The sequence below is a fragment of the Pieris rapae genome, chromosome 18 (assembly GCF_905147795.1).
Source record: "Pieris rapae chromosome 18, ilPieRapa1.1, whole genome shotgun sequence".
In the NCBI taxonomy this organism is placed as follows: domain Eukaryota; kingdom Metazoa; phylum Arthropoda; class Insecta; order Lepidoptera; family Pieridae; genus Pieris; species Pieris rapae.
This window is the reverse complement of record NC_059526.1, coordinates 1,425,666-1,451,059: the sequence shown is the minus strand read 5'-3', so window position 1 is coordinate 1,451,059 and position 25,394 is coordinate 1,425,666. Positions and strand designations below refer to the sequence as shown.

The 25,394-nt window shown below is 33.1% G+C and overlaps 1 protein-coding gene across 5 annotated transcripts in view; it reads left to right on the top strand.

Moving 5' to 3' along the window:
* The window catches only part of LOC110998238 (trehalase), a 37,987-nt gene extending 13,092 nt beyond the window's left edge, over positions 1-24,895 (top strand). For 2 of the 5 annotated variants that reach the window (XM_045632285.1, XM_045632286.1), the window contains exons 3-15: positions 3,259-3,396; positions 3,625-3,737; positions 4,407-4,562; positions 5,054-5,219; positions 5,787-5,939; positions 6,032-6,109; positions 6,422-6,534; positions 6,973-7,139; positions 7,713-7,883; positions 8,843-9,058; positions 9,499-9,607; positions 11,461-11,590; positions 22,804-24,895. In XM_045632285.1, coding sequence (XP_045488241.1) covers positions 3,259-3,396; positions 3,625-3,737; positions 4,407-4,562; positions 5,054-5,219; positions 5,787-5,939; positions 6,032-6,109; positions 6,422-6,534; positions 6,973-7,139; positions 7,713-7,883; positions 8,843-9,058; positions 9,499-9,607; positions 11,461-11,590; positions 22,804-22,933 — 1,840 coding nt within the window. In that variant the 3' untranslated portion in view covers positions 22,934-24,895. Of the gene's footprint in view, positions 1-3,258; positions 3,397-3,624; positions 3,738-4,406; positions 4,563-5,053; positions 5,220-5,786; positions 5,940-6,031; positions 6,110-6,421; positions 6,535-6,972; positions 7,140-7,712; positions 7,884-8,842; positions 9,059-9,498; positions 9,608-10,024; positions 10,063-11,460; positions 11,596-13,763; positions 13,932-22,803 lie in introns of those variants that run through there. The other 3 variants (XM_045632287.1, XM_045632288.1, XM_045632289.1) reach the window with 3 other exon arrangements.
* The last annotated feature ends 499 nt before the right edge of the window (positions 24,896-25,394 follow it).

The following is a 25,394-nucleotide window of genomic DNA, read 5'->3' as shown; positions in this document are numbered from 1 at the left end:
TATGGATTTTCACCGGCTATATAACGTTTATGTACGGTCGCTAGTAAAAAAAAATGCGTGCATACAAAGTACAAATGTCAGAAGTGAAACTTCTTTGTGAATTAATTATTACTAAGGTAAAAGCCCTAATAGATGATTATGTACCAGTATATGATCACTCCATGTATTTGTTTATCTAATGTTACACACTGTATACGTGCTAATGAATAAAAATAAATAAAAAAGTCTGCGTTAACTGCACAAGATGTTATGCAACAGAATTGCCATCTAACGTTCTAATATGTAACTACTGAACGAATATACCTACCAGTGTATTTTTTCTCGATCTCCCTTTCTCACTCTCAATCGGTCTCAATCGCTCTGTCCCTTTTATTCGACAAAAACGCTGCTCATCTCCGTGACGTACCGTAAAAATTTCAAGGCATTCGATTCAATAAGTGTTCACGGTATTCGCGTTGTTTTAAATTTTTTAAATCACTTTTGACCTTGAATATGCCTACTCGTATAACTGTACACCTCTGTAGATGCGGTTCTATTGTTGATATCCCTATTTCAATATGCCGGAGTTACACTTACCACTTAGCTGTGTTTAATTCCAATACGTTTTTGACATCCGGGAGTCACACTTAGCAATGCGGTAATTAGAAGACTCTTACTCAGCATATGAATAGATTTTTCTCTAACTTAAAGTACAACGGTTTTTAAAAGGCCGGCAACGCACCTGCGATTCTCTTGCAATTTCTCTATGGGCGGTATCACTAAACTCAAAAAAATATACAAAACTCAAGACCAAGGTATAATTCTATGATGATGAATGATGTGGAATATTTTCTTATAAAATCTTAATATTGCTAATTGAAATTAATTTGCATAACGCAAATTTAATTTTTTTTCGCGAGCGAAGGTCGTATATTACGCGATTCACTTCCCCATTCTAGCAATACTCTTACATAAAGTTGAAGACAAGTTTTTTTATGGAATAAGAGGCAAACGGGCAGAAGGCTCGCCTGATGTTTGTGATACAGCCGCCCATGGTCACTCATATTGCCAAAAGTCTCGCAAGTGCGTTGCCTTTAAAGAACTGGTACTCTTTTCTTGAAAGACCCTAAGTGGAATTGGTTCGGAAATACTTCAGTGGACAGCTGGTTCCATATATTGGTGCGCGGCAGAACAAACCCCTTAGACGGGTGGAGACCAAAGTTTATACGAAGAATTATAGAAGATACTAGCGGATCCGACAGACGTTGTCCTGTCTACTCGTCTTTAATTTCAAAATTTCAATTTTTAATAAGCCATTTTGATGAAAATTATTATTCAAATGTTATGACAATATCTAACGATCCAGCACATGGTCACACACGATATAACACAATGATAACAAAACTTTTTTTAAATTTCGGGACAGACTAAAATTAAAATTCGAATATTATTTAAAATTTGACACTGCGATGGTAGCGCCGTCTGTCGGATCCAATGTAAAACATTCCAAAATCAACAACAACTAATAAATTGAAAATTAATTAAAAAAACATTGTCCAGCGGACAAAATTGTGAATCTAAACCATTCCCAGATCCCCTTGAACACACACAAAAAATTTCGTCTAAATCGGTCCAGTCGTTTAGGAGGAGTTCAGTCACATACACACGCACACAAGAAATATATATATTAAGATAAGAAAGATAAACAATTGTGGAAGTGGATCAATCGCCAACTTCGTCTGAGTTAGCTTTCGGCTGCGATATTAGTAATAAAACTGTATTAATGCACTTCAAGTCCAGTCGAAACCGCCTTCAAAGTTGTCCTGATTCCCGTCCGACCTATAAGATGGCAAAAGTGCATAGATAGCAATGGTAGATACTTTGATTAATTAAATATATTATACTAAAAAAACTACTTTTTGTTTCTCCCATACAAAACGCCAAATTTCTTATGAAAGACCTGATATCATAGACAATAGATATACAGGTTTACTTTTATACAAATATAGCTATATTTTTTTTCAAGGACCTCTTAATGACACTATCGTGTATTCTTTCTTCCAATCTTCCCCTCTTTCTTTTTCCTGATGGGCTTTTCCACCTTGTTACCCTGTCGGTCTATCTGTCATCATAAAGTCCTATGTCCCTCAAGTGGGGCAGCTGGATCGGTAATGTGCGGCTCTTAATTTCACTCCGCGCCAGGTCTGTTTTGGGCGGCCACGATTTATTTTGCTTTGACGATTCCAGCCAAGGTTCCAATGTAATGCCACATTAGATCTCACCGGAGTGTATGGAATCCCCCCGTTCTCCGTTCAACATTGCAATGAGATAGTGTATCAAAATTTCGTATGTCTGTATTTGTCTTGACCTTAACGTATTATCGGTATGTTATATAATGTATGCTTATAAATTATCGTGCAACAATAACATATTTGCTATCAACCAAGATCATGTTCTAATGTGTGAACTAAAACCGGAACTAACGAGAAAATACTATCACTAGAATGTACATATAGCGTGGTATCGAGAAGACGATGACTATATATTTATATATAGAAACAAAATAAAAAGGAAACAAATGAAACTTCATCGAAGATGTGAATTATTGTCGAAATTGTGACGTCTATGATATAAGATTACTAAGACGATAGTATCGATTTATAGTAATAATAATAATCTTCAACACATTGGGTCTTTATAGATGAGTAGATGATCTGTCTATGCCTTCATCGTAGGAGCAAGTTTTAAATGCTCACAACAATTCATGGCTTAGTCGTATTCCATCACACGACCTATCAGTGTAACGCTACTGTCGAAGTGTCGAAAATAACATAATAAAAACCTCCAACTGTTTAGGGAAAGAGTATACTCCTCCTTCAAAGGCCGGCAACCCACTAGAACAGCTATCAATGTGTAGCTGAGTTTCATTATCGGACGTCAGAATACGAAATTCCACCCGTATCACCTCGACGTCCGCCGTACCACAACTGAACCAGCTGAAGTATTTTTTGAACCATTTCGACTTAGGGTTCTTCAAGCCAAGAGCGTACCAATTCTTAAAAGGCCGGCAACGCACCCGCGAGCCCTCTGGCACCCAGTGTCCATGGGCGGTGGTATCACTTAACAAATGAGCTTCCCACCCGTTTGTCCATTCTATAAAGAAAGCGATGACTTCCTTTTTTGGGCGTCCCGTACGCTCGTTTGCGTACTATAAAAATGTAAGCTGTCATAATACCCAACACATAGTTTTTATTTATTTTTATAATATATTAATTTCAGTACCATCTATTGCCATGGGCCATTACTGGACACTGTACAAATGGCAGGCCTGTACAATGACTCCAAAACTTTCGTGGATATGAAGATGAAGTTTTCTCCGAAGATCACCATGGACCGCTTCCATGAAATGATGAACAGGTAACTTACAATTTGACAGTAGGCAAATGTATTCACGAAGTTTTATATCAATCAGCACATTTTAGACGTGTTTTAGTGACAAACATATAATGAGAGAAGGAATATGTTGAACTCAAAACCTTTCACACGAAAGCTTTATTATTGCTATACAAAATATAAACATATCTTAACTAATTTCATATTTTACAAGTGTCTGCGTGCATTTATTGTATAATACATATTTTCCAGGACAGGTTCCCGACCGACAAAGGCTGATATTTCTGAGTTTGTTAAAGCTAATTTCGATCCTGAGGGCTCGGAGTTCGAAGAATGGAAACCGACAGACTGGAAAGATAATCCTGGTAAGTTAAATTATATGTATAATTTGAAATAAAGGAAATCTTAAAATTTCCCTGTCATGTGAAACCTTACCTACTCTTACATACGGCTGCCATACGTGGCCATATAACACATAAATAACAACTTAACTAGTAGCATGCCAGATTGCAATACAAAAAAGCCTACTAAAATTAGGAATAATACAATATAATACGAAAAACAAAAGCTAACGTCTATGCACGTAAACTGAAGTGAATGTTATATATCTTTAAACGATCAATACTTGTATATATTATATACAATTGGAATCTCGGAATCGGCTCCAACGATTTTCATGAAATTTAGTATACTTATTAGTTATTTCTAGACATTTCAGGCACACAGGCTTTCATTTTTTATTTACCATGAAAAGTGATTAGAGTTGTTCTATTAATAATACCTGCAGAGTTTCATCAGCGGACGTTGAGGCAGAATACGTAATTCCACCAACATAGTCATTCCACAGCGGAGCGTTTTTTAAGGCAGTATTTTCCGTGTGTTTCGTTATATGTTCCGTGTATTGGGTGCACTGTGTGTACCCAGAATTCTTAAATTTCTGCCTAAAGATAGGTACTTAGGCAAATAAAGTTGCTCTAAGCAAAGTTTTCAAACACACTGAAACAATGTTTAATATGTTTGTTAATTGATTCCAGCGTTCCTAGAAAAAATTAAGGATCCCCTTCTTCACCAATGGGCTTCTGATCTGAATAAGTTATGGTTAGAGCTGGGTAGAAAGATGAAGGATGAGGTCAAGGAAAATCAGGATCTCTACTCTATCATTTATGTTGATAACCCGTTTATTGTCCCTGGTAAGTACATTATCAAATGTATGTAGCATGGCTGTGGCAGGGCTACTCCTGTAAGACCTATCAAAACTAAATCTCAATATTGAAACCGGAAGCGATATTGAAGTTACGGAGTAAGCCTGCTCTATCGTGTAAATTTGATTGGCAAATACAGGTACATTGTTCCTGGAAAGTGCTTTCTAATGTAACCAAATTTCGATGTATAATTTGCTTAGACAACTAAATCTTCAATATTGAAACAGGAAGCGATATTGAAGTTACAGAGTAAGCCTGCTTTCTTTCTCATGTTCAGAAATCAACCACAAAAATGAAAAAAGGGGATCAGCTAGCATACTTAAGAGACTCCAAAATTCAAGTTACTTCCTCAGTAGAAAGTCACAAAAGTAACTTGGTGCTCGACTTCTCCTACTCCTCACGTATTTTGGTTATAGAAACAGACTTGCAGAATCCTCGCATGTAGAAGAAAATAACATCCAAATTCTTGCTCATTTCAGGTGGACGATTCCGTGAGTTCTATTATTGGGATTCCTATTGGATCATCAAGGGTCTTCTTCTTTCTGAGATGCATTCCACTGCTCGTGGGATGGTCAGCAATTTCCTGGATGTAGTAGACCGGATTGGCTTCATACCCAATGGAGGGAGAATTTATTATAAGATGAGGTAAGGCATTTAAAAAAAAATATGAAAAATAAAACAAATGTGTGGCCTGGTAGATAGTACTGGTGACCCTAGAGCTGGTACTTTCTTCGCTCAACGAATAAGTATCGCAATACAGCGAGGAAATGCCTCCAGTATTAAAGGTATTTATTTATTTATTTATTAACACTTTGTTGCATTACATAAAAGGAAAATATTAAACATAATTTAATGACAAGCAACTGGCGGCCTTATCGCTTTAGAGCGATTTCTTCCAGACAACCACTGTTAGTAAAGGAAAAAACCACTATGAGTATATTAGATAAGGTAGGCAAGAAGTGCAAAAATAAAAAAGGTACCGCGGGGACCAAACTTTTAAAATTTGTTTAAATTTTATTTTTATCCGTGTTTAATAAATAATTAGTATGTAGGTTAAGTATATCTATATATAAATGTATTTCAAGGAAATTTTTGACAAATACAATTATTTATCCTTATATAGGTTATTTTTCTATAAAAGTTGGCTGTAAAATAAAACAGTTTTCTTTATGATTTTTTGCAGCTTTCTATAATAAGTTTTTAAATTTTCAGATCTCAACCACCACTTCTAATTCCAATGGTAAAGTTGATTTTTGACGATTCCGGAGACATGGAATACCTGAGACAGCACATACATACTCTAGACCGCGAGTTTGACTATTGGGTCACAAATCACACAGTCGATTTTGAATATGATGGACGAAAGTATGTAATATGTTTGCTCCGTTTCTTATCCTATGAAAATATGTTCCAAAATAAATAATTTGAAGTAAATAATTGCATATATTTATTTACAGTTACCAACTTATGAGGTATACAGATATGTCGCAAGGCCCCAGACCCGAAAGTTACAAAGAAGACATTGACTGTGCTAAGTAAGTTTTTAATCCTTCTTATCAAACGCACACCACATATCACCTGACAATTTACGTCCATGTTAAAAAAAACCTTCCCAATCAAACAAACTTCAGTTTATCCAAAACACAAACGCCACTTAGAATAAAACAAAAACTAAACTGAACATAAAGAATAAGTTTTCATAAGTCATATGTAAAGTAGTTAGATCAGGTAGTTTATTGAATCTTTTTCTGATTTAACTACTACTTTGCGTAATTTCTTTCGCTAAATCACATATTTAAAGCCATAACCTAAAACTGTTATTAATAAATCAACTTTAAACTTTGCAGGCACTTTGACTCGCCCGATAAGAAAGAGGAATTATACGCTGAATTAAAAGCAGCGGCGGAATCAGGATGGGACTTCTCGTCTAGATGGTTCATACTCAATGGAACAAATAAGGGTATTCATTATATAGTCTTTATGTCTCTAAACGATATCTTTTTGTTGGCTGATTCTACTGGAAGGTTTAAACTTTTGGAAAAAAAATCACAAGTTTTACAAATTCCTTTCATATTTCCCTAAAATGTTTGTAGGAAAACATATTTTTTCCCACTTGCGATCACTTTCCTATAGTTACTTTCATAATATATTTTGTTAAAAGGAAAATTTAAAATATAACACAACGTTTTTACAAATAAAAGTCAATATTCAGCACTGTGGTCACAATAAATACTCCAAAACTCCAGAGGAATGTTAGCGCAAATTTGTTGATTCGTTCGGAGTTTGGTTTTTCTCAAATTATGTGCAAGATTCGCGAAATACTTAAACTTTATTCAATTTATAATACAGTGGTCGGATGTCACGCACCTATAAACTTATCAAAATTATATTTTTATAGGGAATCTAACAAACCTTAAGACTCGGTCGATCATCCCAGTTGACTTGAATGCAATAATGTCTTGGAACGCTGAACTAATGGCTGACTTCCATTCAAGACTTGGGAACACGGCGAAGGCAGATTACTACAAAGATGTCCACGCTTCATTGTTGCAAGCTATTGAAAATGTAAGATGTCTCACAGGGTATAATACTTGGATCACGATATTAGCTTTTAATTAAAAAAATATGATTTTAAGCTTAACAGATGACACAAAGCTTTTATCTATAATTTTATAATACATATCCACTCACATACATTCAAAGTAGACACACATGCAAATTGGTTTAATAATAGTGCAGTCCATTCCTTCAGACTCTCACTCCATAGAATACTTCTTTACATTTAAAATAACTTTTGTTAACTAGCTTTTAATAGTTTTTTAACGCTGTTATGAAGCTAAGTATCCAATACTCACATTCAAATCGACACCATAACAGTGACAGATAACAACAATGACACACACAGATTGTTGCCATTTGAAGAAATTACTTTTAGTAATTTTCCGCAACATGGCAAGGATTTTTATATAATTGGTCAGTGTGTAGGGTTGGTTTAACCAATATAACTGCTTTTTCTGAATAATTAAAAAAACAGAATTTTATCTTAAACTATAACAGCTTAAAAAGGCTACAGTAGAATTAAAGTAAACACTGACCACGTTTTATATGGCCAGTAATTTTTCAATTTGTATGTTTCAGGTCCTATGGCATGAGGACGTCGGTGCCTGGCTAGACTTTAGCTTAGAGTCTAGACGTCGAAGGGACTATTTCTATCCCTCAAACATCGCTCCATTATGGACTGGGTGCTATGATAGAGCGAGAAAGGAATACTATGTCAATCGAGTCATTAATTATTTGGATAAAGTCAAGGTATTTTAATTCATGATAAGCTTGTGAATAGGTAGGTTTATTAAGATGATTCTACTCCTTTCATTGGATGGTTCTAGGTTTGACTCTCGAGCTCAATCACTCACGAAAACTTGTCTGCGGCTTAAAAATTAAAAAATATAAATCAGTGGCGCTACAACCTTATTTTAGGTTTAGGCCTTCGATTTCTGAATCTGTTTCATGATCATATATCAATCTAATAGGCAAGTAGGTGATCAGCCTCCTGTGCCTGACATACTCAAGAATTCTAATGAAAGCCGGTTTCCTCACGATATTTTCACCGTTCGAGCAAATTTTGAATGCCCACATGAACAAAAAGTCCTATTGTGTACGCTGGGGATCGAACCTACGACCTCAGTGATGAGAGTTGCACGTTGAAGCTACTAGACCAACACGACACGAACGTCGTTAACTGAAACTATCGTTGCAATAGGAACTGACATAAATAATAAACTATGAAACAAAATAATTATCAAGATATTCGGAATGCTGAACCAAGAAATAACTTAACTCGTAAATATTAATAATAATGATATGTGCGTGAAACATTTAACGATTTTTTGTGATAACTTTGAAGGAATATCTTTCTATCCGTATTTACCCAAAATCTAGTTTTGACGACTGACATATTATATTTCTAGTTAGCTTAACATGTTTGGACCATTCACTGGCTTGAAACACTCGCACTACGTCTATATATATACTAATATTATAGAGACTAAATATCTGATTGTTTGTATTACTCCGAAACTACTGGACCGATTGGACTGGATTCACCGTTGGAAAGCTACACTATCCCCAGACCTTATACGATGTTGTAAATTATTACTAAGTCGAGTTTGTATAATATTTATTTATTTTTGTGTCTCAGTTAATATAATTAAAGAAACATATTTGTGTTTTGTAATTATAAAAAATAAAGATAGAATATTTATGTCTAGGTGGACATCTTCGAAGGCGGTATACCTACCACGTTTGAGCATTCCGGGGAACAATGGGACTATCCCAACGCCTGGCCTCCTCTGCAATACATTTTCGTGGTGGGATTGGACAACACCGGCTTACCAGAGGCTAAACGATTGGCGAATGAATTGGCTACGAAGTGGGTTCGGTCGAATTTCGAGGTGTGGAAAGTGAAGACTGCTATGTTGGAAAAGGTGAGTTTTGAAGGCCAACTTCTATAAGCGGATGTGGGTATTTTTTTACGGATGAAACGCTATAATAATAATATTAGCGTCACAAATGAGTGCAACGTTATTGTCGACGAAATGGAAATGAAATGGAAAGGATTGAGACCGATTGATAGAGAGTGAAAAAAGGCGAACGTAACATGCAGCAAATAGTCATGGAGTAGGGAGCAAGCAATTGAGAAAGATTGAGAGCGAGAGAGTGAGATTGAGCGAATGTTGTGATGCGACGTTCGCTCTGTCTTTAATGCCAGGGAGCAAGAGGTGGGAAAGAGCTAGAAAGATGGAGAGAGAGAGTAAGGGAGATCAAGAAAAAATAAACACTATTGGTTTTCATAAAGTCGTTTAGTTGTTGTACAATAAATTAAACCTAAAACTACATGTCTTAACCACTAAAATCTTTTTTCTAGTATGACGCGACGATTTTCGGCGGATTCGGTGGAGGCGGTGAATATGTACTCCAGACAGGTTTTGGATGGACCAATGGAGTGGTTATGTCACTGCTAAATCGATATGGAGGTAATTTTTACTAATTAAATTCGGTAGCTTGTATATCGTCGTATCGTAAGAATATTTGGCTTTAAATATACATTTTTGTGAAAAAATGTAATGTTAATTTCTACTAGAGACAACTTTCCAATTATGTATAAAGAGTTCGATAAGACGTTTGTTTGTAGTTTATAAAACAAACTTACAAACCCAGCGAAAAATAGCCTAATTTTAGACAATAATGTTTTTAATTATTTTGAAATTTATTTTGCTTCAACGCATACATTTCATTTCATTTGAAAATATATCAAATTTGGTTGTGCAAGTATGGTGAAATTCTATAACCAAATAACAATTATGTGTTTCATTAGTCACCCTTCAAACCGATACTAAACCACGGCAAATTTACTAACATTCATTTTCCTTTTGTTTCATCACTCATGGAAGTTGGTGACTTGGGTATGTTATAAGTAATGGTGAATGTAATGCATGCTATAATAACATAATTGAACAATTTCTTTCATATTATCGGGTATAAAAGTTCAATTAAACAGCATGCTATATTTTTATATATAGGTAGTATGTTTGGGGTTTATCAACCTTCCATTCTTATCCATTCCTTTTGTTCTATACGATTTATCATGAGCTTAAAGCAAGACTTATAAAACTTGGGGATTACCAAAATGCCTTATGCTATGCATTCAGAACTCAATTTCTATGAAATTGAGCTCACACTTCGTAGTTGTGTTAAATGGTTATACTCAAAACTGTACGAAATCGGACTTTTAACCATACTTATTACTATATTACTGTTTCTTCCCCTTCTGTCTTATTGTGCTTAAACTGCCATGAAAGAGACAGAGTTACTCATTTAGTATTTTATTAGTTTCATTTATTTCAAAAAAATAAAGGAAAAAATATTTATTTTATTTATTGTATTTAGGAAGATTTACAGTATTTTAACAGCATGTAAATTATGATTACAATAAAATAAAAACAATACTAATAATTACAAATATCCACCTAAAGATGTACTCTCTGTTTCGCCTCAACACAGTGTAAACATAATTTGTCAGAAAGAGGAATATGACATTTTAGTCGCCTTGTTTTCAATTTTTATTTGATTTCGTGAATGTACTTAATTTTAAGATATAATAAACTATATTTATAATATTATATCACAAAAAATATTGCTCATATGTAATATTTTTTATGGTTAATCCTAATACTTAACTTAAATTATTTATAGGAAATGTTTAACGTAATTTCTTCTGGCTATGGTGTATATTAATACTATTTAGTTTTCTTAATTTCTTTCTCTGCATGCGTTTAGCTGAACTTATGGGTTTTAACTTTTTGGTATGAGGTTTTGCCTGTTAGATAAAACAGCTTTCAAGGTAAAAAAGGTGTCTTTTGCTGGAAAACTTGCAGCTTCCAAAAATGTAATAAATTTCTAATTAGAATTATCTTGAAGGTTGCAGATAATAATGGTCTATTAAGATAATTGTTAAATATAGCAATTTTAATATTTATATACATCTTCTTTGATATATTTTTAAACATCGCCGAAACGTATATAAAATGAATTTGTTAAGTTTTTATTTAAATTAATCGTTTGTACGATCTGTCTAATGTGTTTTAACCTTCTAGTATTTAAGCTAGTATCTTTAACTACGTGTTACCTAAACTGCCGAAACGCGTAAAGTAGATAACTATTTGATATTAATTATTGCAATAAAACAAAAGAAGGTAGAATTAGACTTTAATGTTAAATGGCGATCTTTATATATTATATAGTTATTTTTTACCACCATGTATCTAATTTCCAAAGCCCATAAGCTCAGCACCCGTCGCGTATCGTGACGTTTGGTGCACTTTGACAGATACTATTTCGGTAGCTGACGCGTTCGGCACGAGCGAGTCGGGTGCGATCGTCGGCGCGCACGTAGGCGCTGGGGGCGTGGCCACTGCGCTACTTATCGTTATGGCATCCATCGCCGCTGGAGCTTTAGGGTGAGGTATGTATCATTTGAGAATCTAATTATTTATATATTTATTTTATTAAATATTAAAATTGTGTGTCAATTGCAAGAGACGGTTCCATTTGCTTAAAGCGATACCTTCAAATGAATGAAGAGTATAATAATAATTAATCGTTACAAATACCAAAAATATACACGCTATAGAATTTAATTATTTAAATCAATAAATTTTAATAAAAAAAGTTGCATACGCTGTAAATATTGCATCGAAAGGATATGAGGGAAGACCGTATAGAAAAAAATTGTACCTATGTACCCCATTAAAGTGATGTATTAAGTTTGGAAGTTAAATGTAGATAAATAATTGTAGATTGAAAACAATTGTTTAATTCAAAGAGTACACAGTTTCGTTAATATTTTTATATTGGGTGCCTTTTTGATGAATCTGTACTTGAAGCTTATGTCGCAGTCAACTAGCTTAATTAGCCGCTTAATCAACAGCCTAGCCTCTTAACTAAACAGCGCCGTTAAATTATCGACCTAAAAGAAATTGAGCCAGTTGATTAAATAGCTAGAAACATAACTAAGATCGATGACGTTTCATTACTTGTCTAGCCTGTTAATTTAAATTTAAATCCACTTTCTGCCACTCTCAAACTCGAAACGAAACTAAAATCTATGAATATGACGACGGCAATCCACAATATTGATGGTGTTTTCCAAAATTTAATGAAAAACAACAATGGAAGAGTGTAGTGACAATAATAATGTGAATTTATCAATTATATTTAAAATCATTATTTAGATACAATTTTTTAACACCGACTAATAAAATCTACCAAGAAACCAAAATTATGACAATTAAACAACTGTATGTATATAGCACCTGTATCTTGATAAAAAAAATTTAAATAACTCTATCCATAGTTGCTTGTCGTTTAAAAAAATCAAACACACAACGACACGCAATACTCGTCGAGCGAGTTTGCTTATCTTACCGAAGCCGCGTACAAATTATTTGAAGAAATCTATTAGGTATGAGGGTGTGCAATTATTTAACCAATTACCATCTCAAATTCGCAATATTGGAGTGTTTGACAAATTCAAAAAGGCATTAAAGATGCATGTTAGAATGAACATAGCTGACTAAAATTGTTACGGCTAATGGCGACGTGTATCTCGCTCGTATATAATATATACATATTAATATTAAGTTTCTCATGTAAATAAAATATTTCTGTTTTGTAATGAGAAATAAATTTCTTTAAACATTTTATATTTTAAAAGAAATAATTTTAATAAGATGTTTTATCTTCTTTATTTCTGCCACGTGGTCACTATTACGTACGAATGGCCTAAGGTTTAATTAGTGTTGTTATAAACGCTATGACTGAATATCTAATAGGCTTTTCAATTAACAGCTTATTAAGCTAGTTAGCTGCGACACTAACATTGGTTTTCACAGTATGCTTCATTTCATAATAAAATAAGACAAATTTTAACTCTTTTCTTAGGGTTTTTAAGTCTCTTATCAATCTAGTCAATCTATCAAGTATTTATCGCTTTCTCAAGTGTGGCGTCTTACATTTCTACCGTTCTGCAGTCATGGTTGTACTCGTATATTTCATCATACGTTTGTATTACTAGCTGACCCAGCGAAATTCGTACCGTCTTACTGTTAATGAATGATTTTATGAAAGTAATACTATCAGAATTGTAATACTATGTGCCTTGATTTGTTGTATATTGATATGCATTCTCCTTAGTTTAGACAAATAAATTTGAATGCAAAAATATTTGACAACAAATCTCAATAATCTTTCACTACTGATGATGATCGACATTTTAAAATACTTCTTTGATTTGAGGGAAGAGTTCACCGTATCGATGGGATAAACATTCAATGTTTGATAGTTTTAGTTCTTTTTTTTTTTACAAAATAATATGTATATCACAAAATGTTACATTACAAAATCGCTGTCGTTTGTAATTAAGAAACCCATGAAAATTTTGTTGAAAATTAATTTTTTTATCGACCATTTTTTGTGACGATGAAAATCTGTCCAGCCGTTCTCTTGCCGACTTTGTTTCATATATTATTTTTCTCTGTGAAACTCTTCTATGATACAATAAATATTTTATTTCTCCTTGGTGTTATTAGTGTTATCTTAATAAATTATTAAACTTATTTTTCTTTGTTTCAGATATGCTGTTTATTTCCAAACGAGGCACATTAAAGTAAGAACGTTTTAATATATATTTACGTAATGTCAGGTAATATATTTAGATATTAATACTAAAACATAATTAAAAATACACTTTATGGGACTTAATAACACGTGAAAGACTATGATATAAGGTTCTTGCGGCCACGCGTTAGAATCCCATTTAATGTAATTAATCAACCATACGGATCAATACATTTAAACCATCTCATATACAGCGATACTTTGTAACTCCCAATAGCGGTCCAGATGTTATTTGTATGGCAATTGGAAGCTTGGCTTGACGATCCCTTGGCATTGTGTAGTGATGTGGAATCCCTGCATCTTCTACCGCATTTACGATAGAGAGTGTTCAGAGGAGTTCTTTTGATGACCTGCAGCTGAGTTTCATCGTGGGACATCGAGGCAGAATACGAAATTCTATTCGTATCGACAACGTCCGTTGTTCCACAACTGAACGTTATTAAAGGTAGTTTCTGCCGTGCTCCACCAATATGTGGAACCAGCTGCCCACTGAAGTATTTCCGAACTAATTAAACTTAAGGTACTTCAAGAAACGAACGTAGGTACTGATTCTTAAAAAGCCGGCAACACAATCGCAAGCACTCTGACATCAGATGAGCCTCCTGTCCATTTGCCCTGTTCTATAAAATAGAACTGAATTTATTCTTATATGATTAAATTGATGTTAGGTACTGTAAAGGTCTACTTACTTGCTTAAAAAGTGTTCTTTGCGATTAGAAGAAGATTTACAAGAATCACATTCAGATATGAGATAGGCATGCAAATGTCATATTAATTTTTTTTCACGCGTTGAAATCCGATAAAGTGTATTGTAACTATTATAATTACTTATACCAGTAGAGAAACGTAATAGTAGTCAAATGTATAGTAAGTACAAATATTCCTATATTATGTTAGTAGCATACGTGATAGAAAATTTATACGGAATAGATAAATAATGATAGAAGAGCAAAAATATTAATGAAATAATTGCATGCTTCTTCGAGTGGAAAGATATACGGCGTAAGCGTACAATGAGCGTTACAGGACAATAAGTTACGCTTTTTCGTGCGTGCAGCCGGCATTCATCGATTGTCCCGTCAAAAACCATCCACATTTATCTATTTCGTATATATTTTTTTTTATATTATATGCGGTGTTAAATTTCAATACCGCTATCAAATTATAGATTATTATTATTAAAAAAGTGATATATTGTATCACTTGTACTTAATTATATGTATAAATAAATTATTGTATTTATCTAAATATTATCTAACTTTATTTAAAACCATTTAACAAAGAGCATGCAAATGAAATGACTGCTGCAAAAATATTTAATGACGTGATATCAATGTTCCCATTGTTCATAGGAACTAAAGTACTCTTTTGTCTCTTTCCGACTTACTGTATTTACGCTGTGATGGAGAGAAATGGAGTTTAGTTAAAACTGCAATTACATTCATTTACTTCTATGGATGAGAGTACAAAACGATCGTGTATAGCGCTAGAAAACAAACAAGGAACATGTTTCCAATTTTTCAAGTGAATTGTAGTGAAAAAAAAATATATATTTGAAATAAATATATTAAAAACATATATATTTAAAAAAATTCTCGTTAAAAGTATAAAAAAAGCCCGTTTAATTTCCAATAACCTTCACGGACAAAGACCTCTACCAGAGTTTTCCAAATATCTCTCTCCATGGCTTTCTTTCTCCACTTCTCCACCTTTTTTGAAATCATAAAACTAAAACTATGCAACACAAGATTTGCTATTAGGTAACAGACTTTGTCTAATTAACACTTGATGAAGGAAAGTGACAGAAACTGGCATAAGTTAAGATTCAAATTCGAGATTTCCCACTAAGACTTTAAATTGGATTTTAACAAACGGGAATCATAACGGTCTCGACTCTAAATGTTACCTATACCCAAAACTGGACCGTGCAGGGCTATTCCCTATATTTAAAACCAATTCCCTCCCCCCTATGATTCTAGATTAAATGACTTCACACATCGATATTTTTTTCTGCAATAAATCTAGAATGATTGCACAAGTGTAATGACTCGTTTAAAAATGAACTGCAACAAGAAATATTCAATTTAATACCGGACACTACAAACTACCAGGAAACAGTAGATCTTATACATCCGCTGATATTTTTAACCTGTGCTCTTAACCTTGTTATTGTTCCGCGGATGTAATCTGTGATTAAATGTCAACAATTTGTTTATGGTTACTGATAGATCTTGGCGTAATACGTCGGCCTGTTCTAAATTTGAAATCGTATTTAAATCTTGTTTTAAAGCATTTACAATATTCTTATTACATAATAATAATTTGAAATTGATAGTTAGAATATTAAAACTAAATTTAAACGTTTGGTCCCTATGGCAGTGTGCCTTTACTGCTAGCCTTTCTTCAGTGTATTGCGATACTAATTCCTTAAACGAGGAACGCACCATGTTTAGGGTCACCGGTACTACCTACCAGGGCCTGAATCCTCCATCTTTAAATAGCGCCTAGCACTTGAACCCAAGAGTCCACTACAAAAGGATCGAAATCAAAGTTAAATGATTCTTATATTTCAGCCGTTTCTTATTTAAAGTGACATTTGACATTTGTAAGATATTTATAAAATATTGACAATGTTTTCATACGCCAGACTTAGTTCCTAAGCCTTTGAATCATATAACATATCATACAATAGTCTGGATAAGTTGATCAATCTATATGTAGTTAACGGATACATAACGGGTTTTAAACAAAACTGAATTTGTACTTTTAAAATTTTTTATTAAAATAAAGTAGATGATGTAATACAAGCATAAATGTCGTTAAGTAAGATTTATTACATATTTTTCTTGGTATGATAATGATAAACACATACAAAATATAGTTAATATGCAATGACAAATTTTCTAACCTCTATGAATCTATTTTGAACAGTCAACTGTTATCCCACAATTTTAATAGCGTTATGTAATATAAATTATACTATACGAAGTGGGATTTACCACGTTGAATTCATTCATTTATATTACGAGATCCGGCTCATTGGTTATTTGCTAAAAAACAATTTTTTATCTATAATAATTAGGCCTTTGATCCCAATGCATTCAAGCTTTTGAAGTAGTAGTTTATGGCTAACAGTATCAAATGCTTGCTTCAATGCTTTTTGAATTAAAAAAAAGTTCCCCCAACTTTGTTTTTTTCCTTTGGAGTATATACTCTTGGCCCGCCTCACAGGCGCTCTTCAAAGATTGAGTTGGCGTGGTAGGTATTAACAGCGGTTGCTTCCATCAACGAATAAGTATCGAGCGTATCGTAAATAGCGGGGAATTTTAAAACTTTTAAAATTATTCTTAGTTTTCTATTTATACGTTTTTAATTATTACTATGTAGATTAAGAATATTGTAAATGCGTTATATTTGTCTGATATGAATTAAATGATTACATATATGTATATCAGATCTTACAACATATATTTCAATTGTTGTTTCCATTTCAACATCTGACCAATCACTGGCCTTGATATTAATAAGTTTTGCAACATAGGCTTTTAATTGGTTATTTAAATGCACTTTCGAAATTACTGACATTGTTAATGGACATGTGTGTTCCATAACCCTTCTATTGTGCTGCAGATTTCTGCAAGTTTATTGCCACTGGATACTTAATGATCATATTTAGTAGTAGACGGTAGTACTACCGTCTTACCTTCTACTTAGTAGTAGACTAAAAGAGTAATTTATTTGTATGTGAAAATCTAATTCGCTTTGCTCTTGAAGCCAGCTCCTCCGGTCCTTTAGTGCCTCGCACTGTTTTCCTTCACTAAGCATATTAATAAATCAGTGGCGCAGGTCTGGGTAGGACTTCTGTATCTGTTTTAGGATAATTTTACAATCTAATAGGCAAGTAGGTGATCAGCCATTATGCCTGACATATACCAGGTCTATGGCAAACAGGTTTCCTCACGATGTTCTCCTTCACCGTTAGAGCGAATGTTAAATGCGCACATAGAAAGAATGTCCAGAAGTAAGAATTATAAATCCTTCATTGCTAAATATGAACATAAATAAAATAAAAACAGTTTTCCATATTTAATGTTCCGCGTATGAGAAGTCTCCATTTAATTTCAAAAACGCTACCAGGAGTCGAATCTATTAAGATTCGATAAACTAACACCAACCAGTAATTTATAAAGAAACTTATAACTTATATATGTCGCAGTAAAATAGTTTAAGCATAAAGTTAAAGTCTTGTTGGCTAGAAACGTTTAGGAAACTCCTTAAAAACGTTCACTCACTTGTCTGATGGAATTTTAGCGACTTGATTGAATATCGATCTTTAATTAACTGTCTAGAGGTTCAATTAACTCCCTGATTTAACTACTTTACTGCGACATATATATACACAGTCCATATCTGGTAATAATCGCCCAAGTAACAGGTATCAAAACGCTAGGAAGTCAATGAGTGCACACTGGTCGAATATTTACCTAAGGTGTGCGGTGAATAGCTGAATATCATTCATGGTTACCTCTTACCTTTTTAAGTACTTACCTTGCTACGAGACACGTGCCTTTCATCCAATTATACTTATCTCATCAAGGCCGTGTGATTGTGAACATCCTATTGTATATTTGTACACAGATTTACGGATAACATTGTTTACAATGACGCGATCGAAGTATACAAAGTTCTAGAACATTTATATCGTGTTTTTAAACGCTGAATTTTACAAAATATTTAATCGTATTAAAAAAATAACTTCCTGCAATTTAAATATATTAACTGACATCGCTATACTCCATTACTTCCTCAATTTAAATTGTATTAATAAAATGCATTTTAAATTGTGGAACTGCAACATATACTGAAATATAAAAATTATACATTTGTTTTGCTTAGGGTGATACTTCTTGATGGCTTAATATTAAAGGGATAGTAAAACACACCACGTAAAAAAGTTTTTATTGTTTTGTTGATTTTTTTTCAATACAAAAATTATTGGAATGAAATCTGTGTGTGTCCCTGATGCGACTGGCTGCTGTAGTTAAAACTTTTTCTATATGAAAGATTAGTCTCTCTTTTCTCTTTTCTCAGATTAGTGTTACCTTAATTAATTAATAGATATCATTTGACAGATGGATATGGATAGTACTTAATTATCCAAAATAATATTTCAATAGATTTGTTTTAGAAATATAACAATCACAATTTGACAAATATATTAAAAAATTGACTCCCTGATGTCGTAGGTTCGATTCCCGGTTGTGCACCGATACACTATATTTTTATGCGCATTTAACAATCGCTCAAACGGTGAAGGAGAACATCGTTAGATAACAGCTGTGTGAAGGCCACAGGGACCAAACTTTTAAAATTTGTTTTAATTATCTTTTTATATAATTTTTCAATATTTTAAAATAAAATTATAACACTGTATATTAGATTGTTATGTTTAGGTTTTATTTGAGGATTTAGTAAAAATTTAAGATTCTAGATCTAATTGGTGAAATTTTTAGTATCACTGTCTTAAATCTGTTTTCTTATCAGACATTTCTTATGTACCGTTTAGGGATATAACTATTTATGTACAAGAGATAAAAGACAGCTTTGAGTACGCCTATTAAAATTATGTACCAAAGGATATATATGTCCTTGTACCTATTAGATTCGCTAAATATTGTTAACTCATAGAATGTATTACTGTATAGATACTAACTAGATACGTTTATAAATAAGACAATGAGAATGTAGTCAAAATAATTATACTACTATTACCTTGTTTTCTATAGATAAAATGCGACCAAAAGAAAATTTTCCAAATTCCTATCAATTAGATCTTTAAAAATTAAACTTACCTATAAACACTTTGTACTTACGTAATGAGATCAACTATAAGCTTGTTTTTTTAATAATACATACCTGTACATTGTCTAAATTTAATTTAAAAACGGTATAATTTAAACCTATCACACTGAAATCAAAATATAGAACTTACGTTAGACTATACATTTAACATTTAAAATAAATAACTACAATAGCTTAAACAAGTGAACGTAACAATGGTCGTAAACTGAATGAGATGCATCGTGCAATTTGCGCACACGCAGATTCCGTTCTGATTTAATTCTACACAGGGTGTTCTATTTGACTTATGAAATCAAGCAAAACTATTTCAGTATGCAATAGTCACTGTTTAACTATTACCAAAGTTTTCGGTACATATTTATTACAATATTATTTACACATATATACATAAAATCCATATATGTAATGGGGAATAAAAAGAGAGCTGGTGCGGCTTGTGATGCGGCTGAAAAAGCTAAAGTCTGCAAATACAGGGGTCTAGGCTCTGAATATGATTTTGTCCCATTCGGTGTCGAGACCCTTGGTCCGTGGGGTCCTAGCGCATTAAAGCTTTTTAGGGAATTATCAAAAAGGTTAGTCGACATCACAGGGGATCGAAGAGCTGGCAGCTACCTCGCACAAAGAATTAGTCTAGCTATTCAAAGGGGCAACGCTGCTAGTATCTTCGGAACCTTGCCTAAAGGGACTCCTTTTAATAATATTTTTTAATAATTAAATTTTAAGGTTAGTTATTAGATATATTTTTAGTTTGTATGGGGAATGATATTCGCTAATAACTAGGTATATATAGCATATATAGCATAATTGTACGTAACTGTTATGTTGAAGTTCTGTCTAAAAATATGTAATTTAAATAATAAATATGGGTAAATTTTTACTTTTTTATCAGCGTTAAAGCCGTATCGATAGTATCATACTGCTATGTAAGAAAAATTTTGTCTTATTTTTAAATTGGTAACATGTATGTGAAAAAATCGAGGCACTGAAAGGATGTCAATACAATTTACATGTTCATTTACATATGTTATATGATTACTTAATACGGGTACTGGAATTTTAGGTCACGATAAATGTATTTTGTTCTGATAATCATGTTGTAAAAGATAACCTCCTAAGAACAAATTCCAAACCCAATTAAAAAAAACTTGTTGGGTAATGGGGTGTAAATCATTTACGACGCTTTCAACATATGGCGTTTCATTTATTTTCGAGGCGAAAATGCACGTGCCTATTTGCCCGTTTTACAAGTAGCTCGACCCCACACACAGAATCTATAGTAGATTCTTATTCTCTTAGGGTAAGCAATACCCAGTAGAACCATCTCGGGTAGTTCCAAACAGGCCGCGTTTGAGAAGCTCTTAAATAGCTCGTATTCTACCAGGCTCAGAGCGGGATAACTCTCAAAATCTCCGGTGCTGTAAACTTTCATAGAAGGAAAGAGATGGAAAATTACTTTATTTTCCTCGTCTTCCGACCCTAGGATCTACTATTGACAATTCCGACGAATTGTTAATATTAACAAAATATTTGTTTTTTCTGTATTATTTTAAAGATTAAGTAATTCGAATATAGACAAGTGGAATAAACGCGCGACCAATTAAATTACAAATCGTAGCTACCGCACTCAGAGTCGTCTAATAGTAGATTACTAATAAGATGTATAGATAAATCTGTTTTATGATGTTTGTTAATCTAATAGGCAAGTAGGTGATCAGCCTCCTGCGCCTGACACACGCCGTCAACTGTTTGGATCTAAGCCGGTTTCATCATAATGATTTTCTTTACCGTTCGAGCGATTTTTATACAAACATATAACATACATACATAAAAATCGCTATAGTAAAGCTATATTTATGTTAACTCTTTGACTAAATATTGCTGAAAGACGGCTTGAAAGATTGAACACTGTATTGCGATAAAATGTACTAAAATCTTTTACAAACAATTCGTGACTACTAATGTCAACAAAGTCATATGGAAGACAGCTGTCTCAACACATAAACATATATTATTATATTTTTAAGTGATATGGCGTATCATTTCACATACATGAAAACGAGTTTTTTACATATAGTTCAGTAGTTAACTAATAAAATCTTAATTCTAGATATAAATTTAAAATGTCGTCCAAATAATTGGGTTAGTTACCAGATTCATTTGAAAGTACTGTTTTTTTTAATATACATGGTAATTTTAAGATGAGTAGATACTTCGAATGGGGAAGTCACTCCACAGAACAGCTTCGCTCATGGCCTTAAGGCTGATTGCAAATACCCGTAGAAAAGAAAAAAAAACTTGGTAATGATCGTCAATCATATGGAGTTTTTCTGTGTATAAAAATATAAAATTATTGAAATTAAAAAAAAAATTTTGAAGTGAAACTTTTTTTGGCGCATTTATATTATCACTAGCACGTACACAGTATGTTAACAGTTTAAATATAGATATACAAATACATGGAGTGATCATATACTGGTACATGATCATCTATCGGACCTTTTACCATAGTAATAATTAATTTACAAAGAAGTTTCACTTCTGGCATGTGTACTTTGTACGCACGCAGTTTTCTATCAAAGCCTGCATACAGCCGGTGTACCGGTGTCTTGGAAAAAAGGGTACACGTCGATTATTTTTAATTATATTTCATTTCAGTGTTTGTATTAGTCGTGTCCTGTTTTTGGGTGTAGAAATATTTTCAAGTTAATTATTATCCATTACTTATAACTTTTTTTTAAAATTATTTTATTTATTATTGAAATTTCTTACAAAATATTACGATCAATAATTTCGAAAAACAAAAAATTTGGCAAAGTTTTAACACGGAAAGTCAATCACTAATACATGTATTCCTGTAAATGCACTTCATCGTTTTCAACCCAGGATAATTTAAGCTAATATGAAAACTTAAAAAACATTGGTATATATTCTAAGCGTACTCTGTATATTTCATATTATTTTAATTGTGCCTCGTTTATTAATATATTTTATAGTTAATATATTTTATTGAAACGCCACTTAAATTACTTTTGAATCATGCCTTCTGTGCACCATAAATCATGATTTTGAGATGTCAAAATTAAATTAACGAATTGTCAAACCCTTATAATATTTTTAATAATTTTGCTTACAGTTTGATGGTGTATAGGAAGCGAAGTGGATACACACCACTATCAAATGGCGAAGATGTGAAGCTCCTCTCGCGTAGACCCTACACAGAATTACGGAGTCTGAATGGCAAATCAGACCCCAGGCAACGGTGAACAATATGCCTGCGAGTTTCATTTGAATGTAAAAATGGTAAATACAATGAGTGAAATAAGATTTAAAATCCTGTTGCACGTAGCCTACATATACGAACCGTTATTTTTACGTTTCGTCAATGTATTGTCTACCATTTATTTATTTTGGAACTTAAGTAGAAGAAATAGAGTATATTGTTGTTCTTAACAATCTTCGGGCATACGTTTGACAAATTCGAATATATTTTTAATACACGTTTTACGGTAAAATGCTCTAAGAATGGCCACGATAATTATCACTGTTCCTCAGCGTCAAATAGGTTATATTTCCTATCAATAACTAGTAAGTAGTAAGTATGGAAAATGTCAAACACATTTGACATATCATTAATCTCGTGCTAGAGCAGAAATACTAAGGGCCTGTTTCACAATGTATGGTTAAAGTGCCAAATAGCTATGCAACGTATAAATTATACGAAAGATAAAAGTTCCAAATAAGATACTTCGAATTTCATGACGTATAGCGCTATCTGACAGTCGTGAAACGCAAAAATACTATTTATCATACGAATAAGTAACAAATAGCTTATTTGGAACTTATCCGGACATTGTGAAACAGGCCCTTAGTAGTTTAAAGACCTGATTAATAGTTTACTTATAAATACATATTTGTTGACTGTCTATTCAATTGAGATCTAGAAGGCTCAGGCTATGCTCAATAGTTGTATACGAAATCGAAAACAGATAGCTGTCTCTCCCCAAAGCACACTCAGTACAAAGTTGCACGGTCTTATTGTTAAATGGACGAATGACAGCCTTCATTAGCCTCCTGTTGGCATGGCTATCATTTTTAAGTCGTAACCATGGTAACTGGAAGTCATAATGAGGCCAACACAATTAAGTAGGAGTTTTTATTATACAAGTCTTCATCGTGCTGTGAAAACTCATGTATATATCTTATTATACAGTGTAGTGCGACCAAAAAGTAATGATATTTGCTATTTGATCAAAATAGATTGTATTCTAGCTTTTTAAATTGAAATTATGCTTTTGACGGGCTTTTTGGGATCAATTAGGCTCATTACATTGTAACGCGGGTTTATTTATGTGGATCAAAGCTTTATAGTTTTTGATTAAAGCCATATAGTGGTACCTCGACATACGAGTATAATTCGTTTCGTAACTTTGCTCGTATTTCAAAGGAATTTTCCGCGTTGAAATTAATTGAAATGCCATTAATTCGTTCCAGCACCCGAAACACCACCTCAGTTATTTTTGATCAAGAGATTACGCTTTAATACAATAGGCATCTTCGGACCCATGGTTATAAAAATAAATGTAATAATCTATTGTACAAAACGCAAGAAATGCAAATCGAAAACTTCCGTCGATTTACAAGCTTATCGAGGTCTAGGCTGAGGTGGAAGAAACTGTCAGTATAGTGCAATTCCTCGTATCTCCAAACTCCAAACCAAAATATTGCTCGCTCGGCTGCCCGTATCTCAAAACAAATTAGGGCAGTCTTATATCGGGGTACCACTATATTTGTATACAGTTAAGTATACTAGCGATTTGAAATCACATTTTTCACATATTACCATTTCTATTTATTTGATTTAAGAATATTTTAAATAGAAATCGTTACTTAACAAGGACATTGAAAATGCTTTGGATGGTTAGTAAAAATTATACAATATTTTTCAACAAAGTTATTGTGATTGCTATTAATTACTCTTATTATTAGGTATTAACTGAGAGTATTATTAGTATATTTAGTAATAATATAGTTTTAAGTAGACAATTTTGTTTTATTGCATTTAATGTGAAAATGTGATTTCAAAAAGGCGGATCTATGTGATTTTAGATTGCGTATTTAGTTTTAGCTAATTTAAAGTATCAAAGTGTGTTAGTAGTTGTATATTTTATTTATATCATCGGTATCTCATATTATTTTGTATCATGACATTGCAATAATAAATGATTTTAAATAAAATTTAATTGTTTTATTTATTCAACTACTTGAAGGACGAGAGTCTGCCTGCATCCTATATATTCTAGAGCAGTTTCCCAACGTTGGGCCCACGCCCCATAGGGGACAGTTAGATTGTCAAGAAGAAAATTTCTGTGTTTTGTTAACAATTTTCTAGTGATATCTAGTAGATTATTAGTATTTTAGTTGCTTAAGTAAACAATTTAATTTTTAATATTGAAATACAAAAAAGGTTTGGAAATACTGTCAGAGAGAAAAGTCTCTGTAGGTCTGGGTCTCCGCTTTCTGTATCTTTTTCATGAACGAAAGAAGGTGATCAGCCTCCTTTGCCTGACATATGCCGTCGACTTTCCCACCTCTGGGCGGGTGCTCCCCAGTACCAGCTCCTTCCACTTGACCGTATTCAACGAAGAGCGGTTCGAATCGTTGACGACCAAAATCTCTCCAAGCGGCTTGATCCTTTGGCGTTGCGTAGAGATGTGGGGTCTCTCT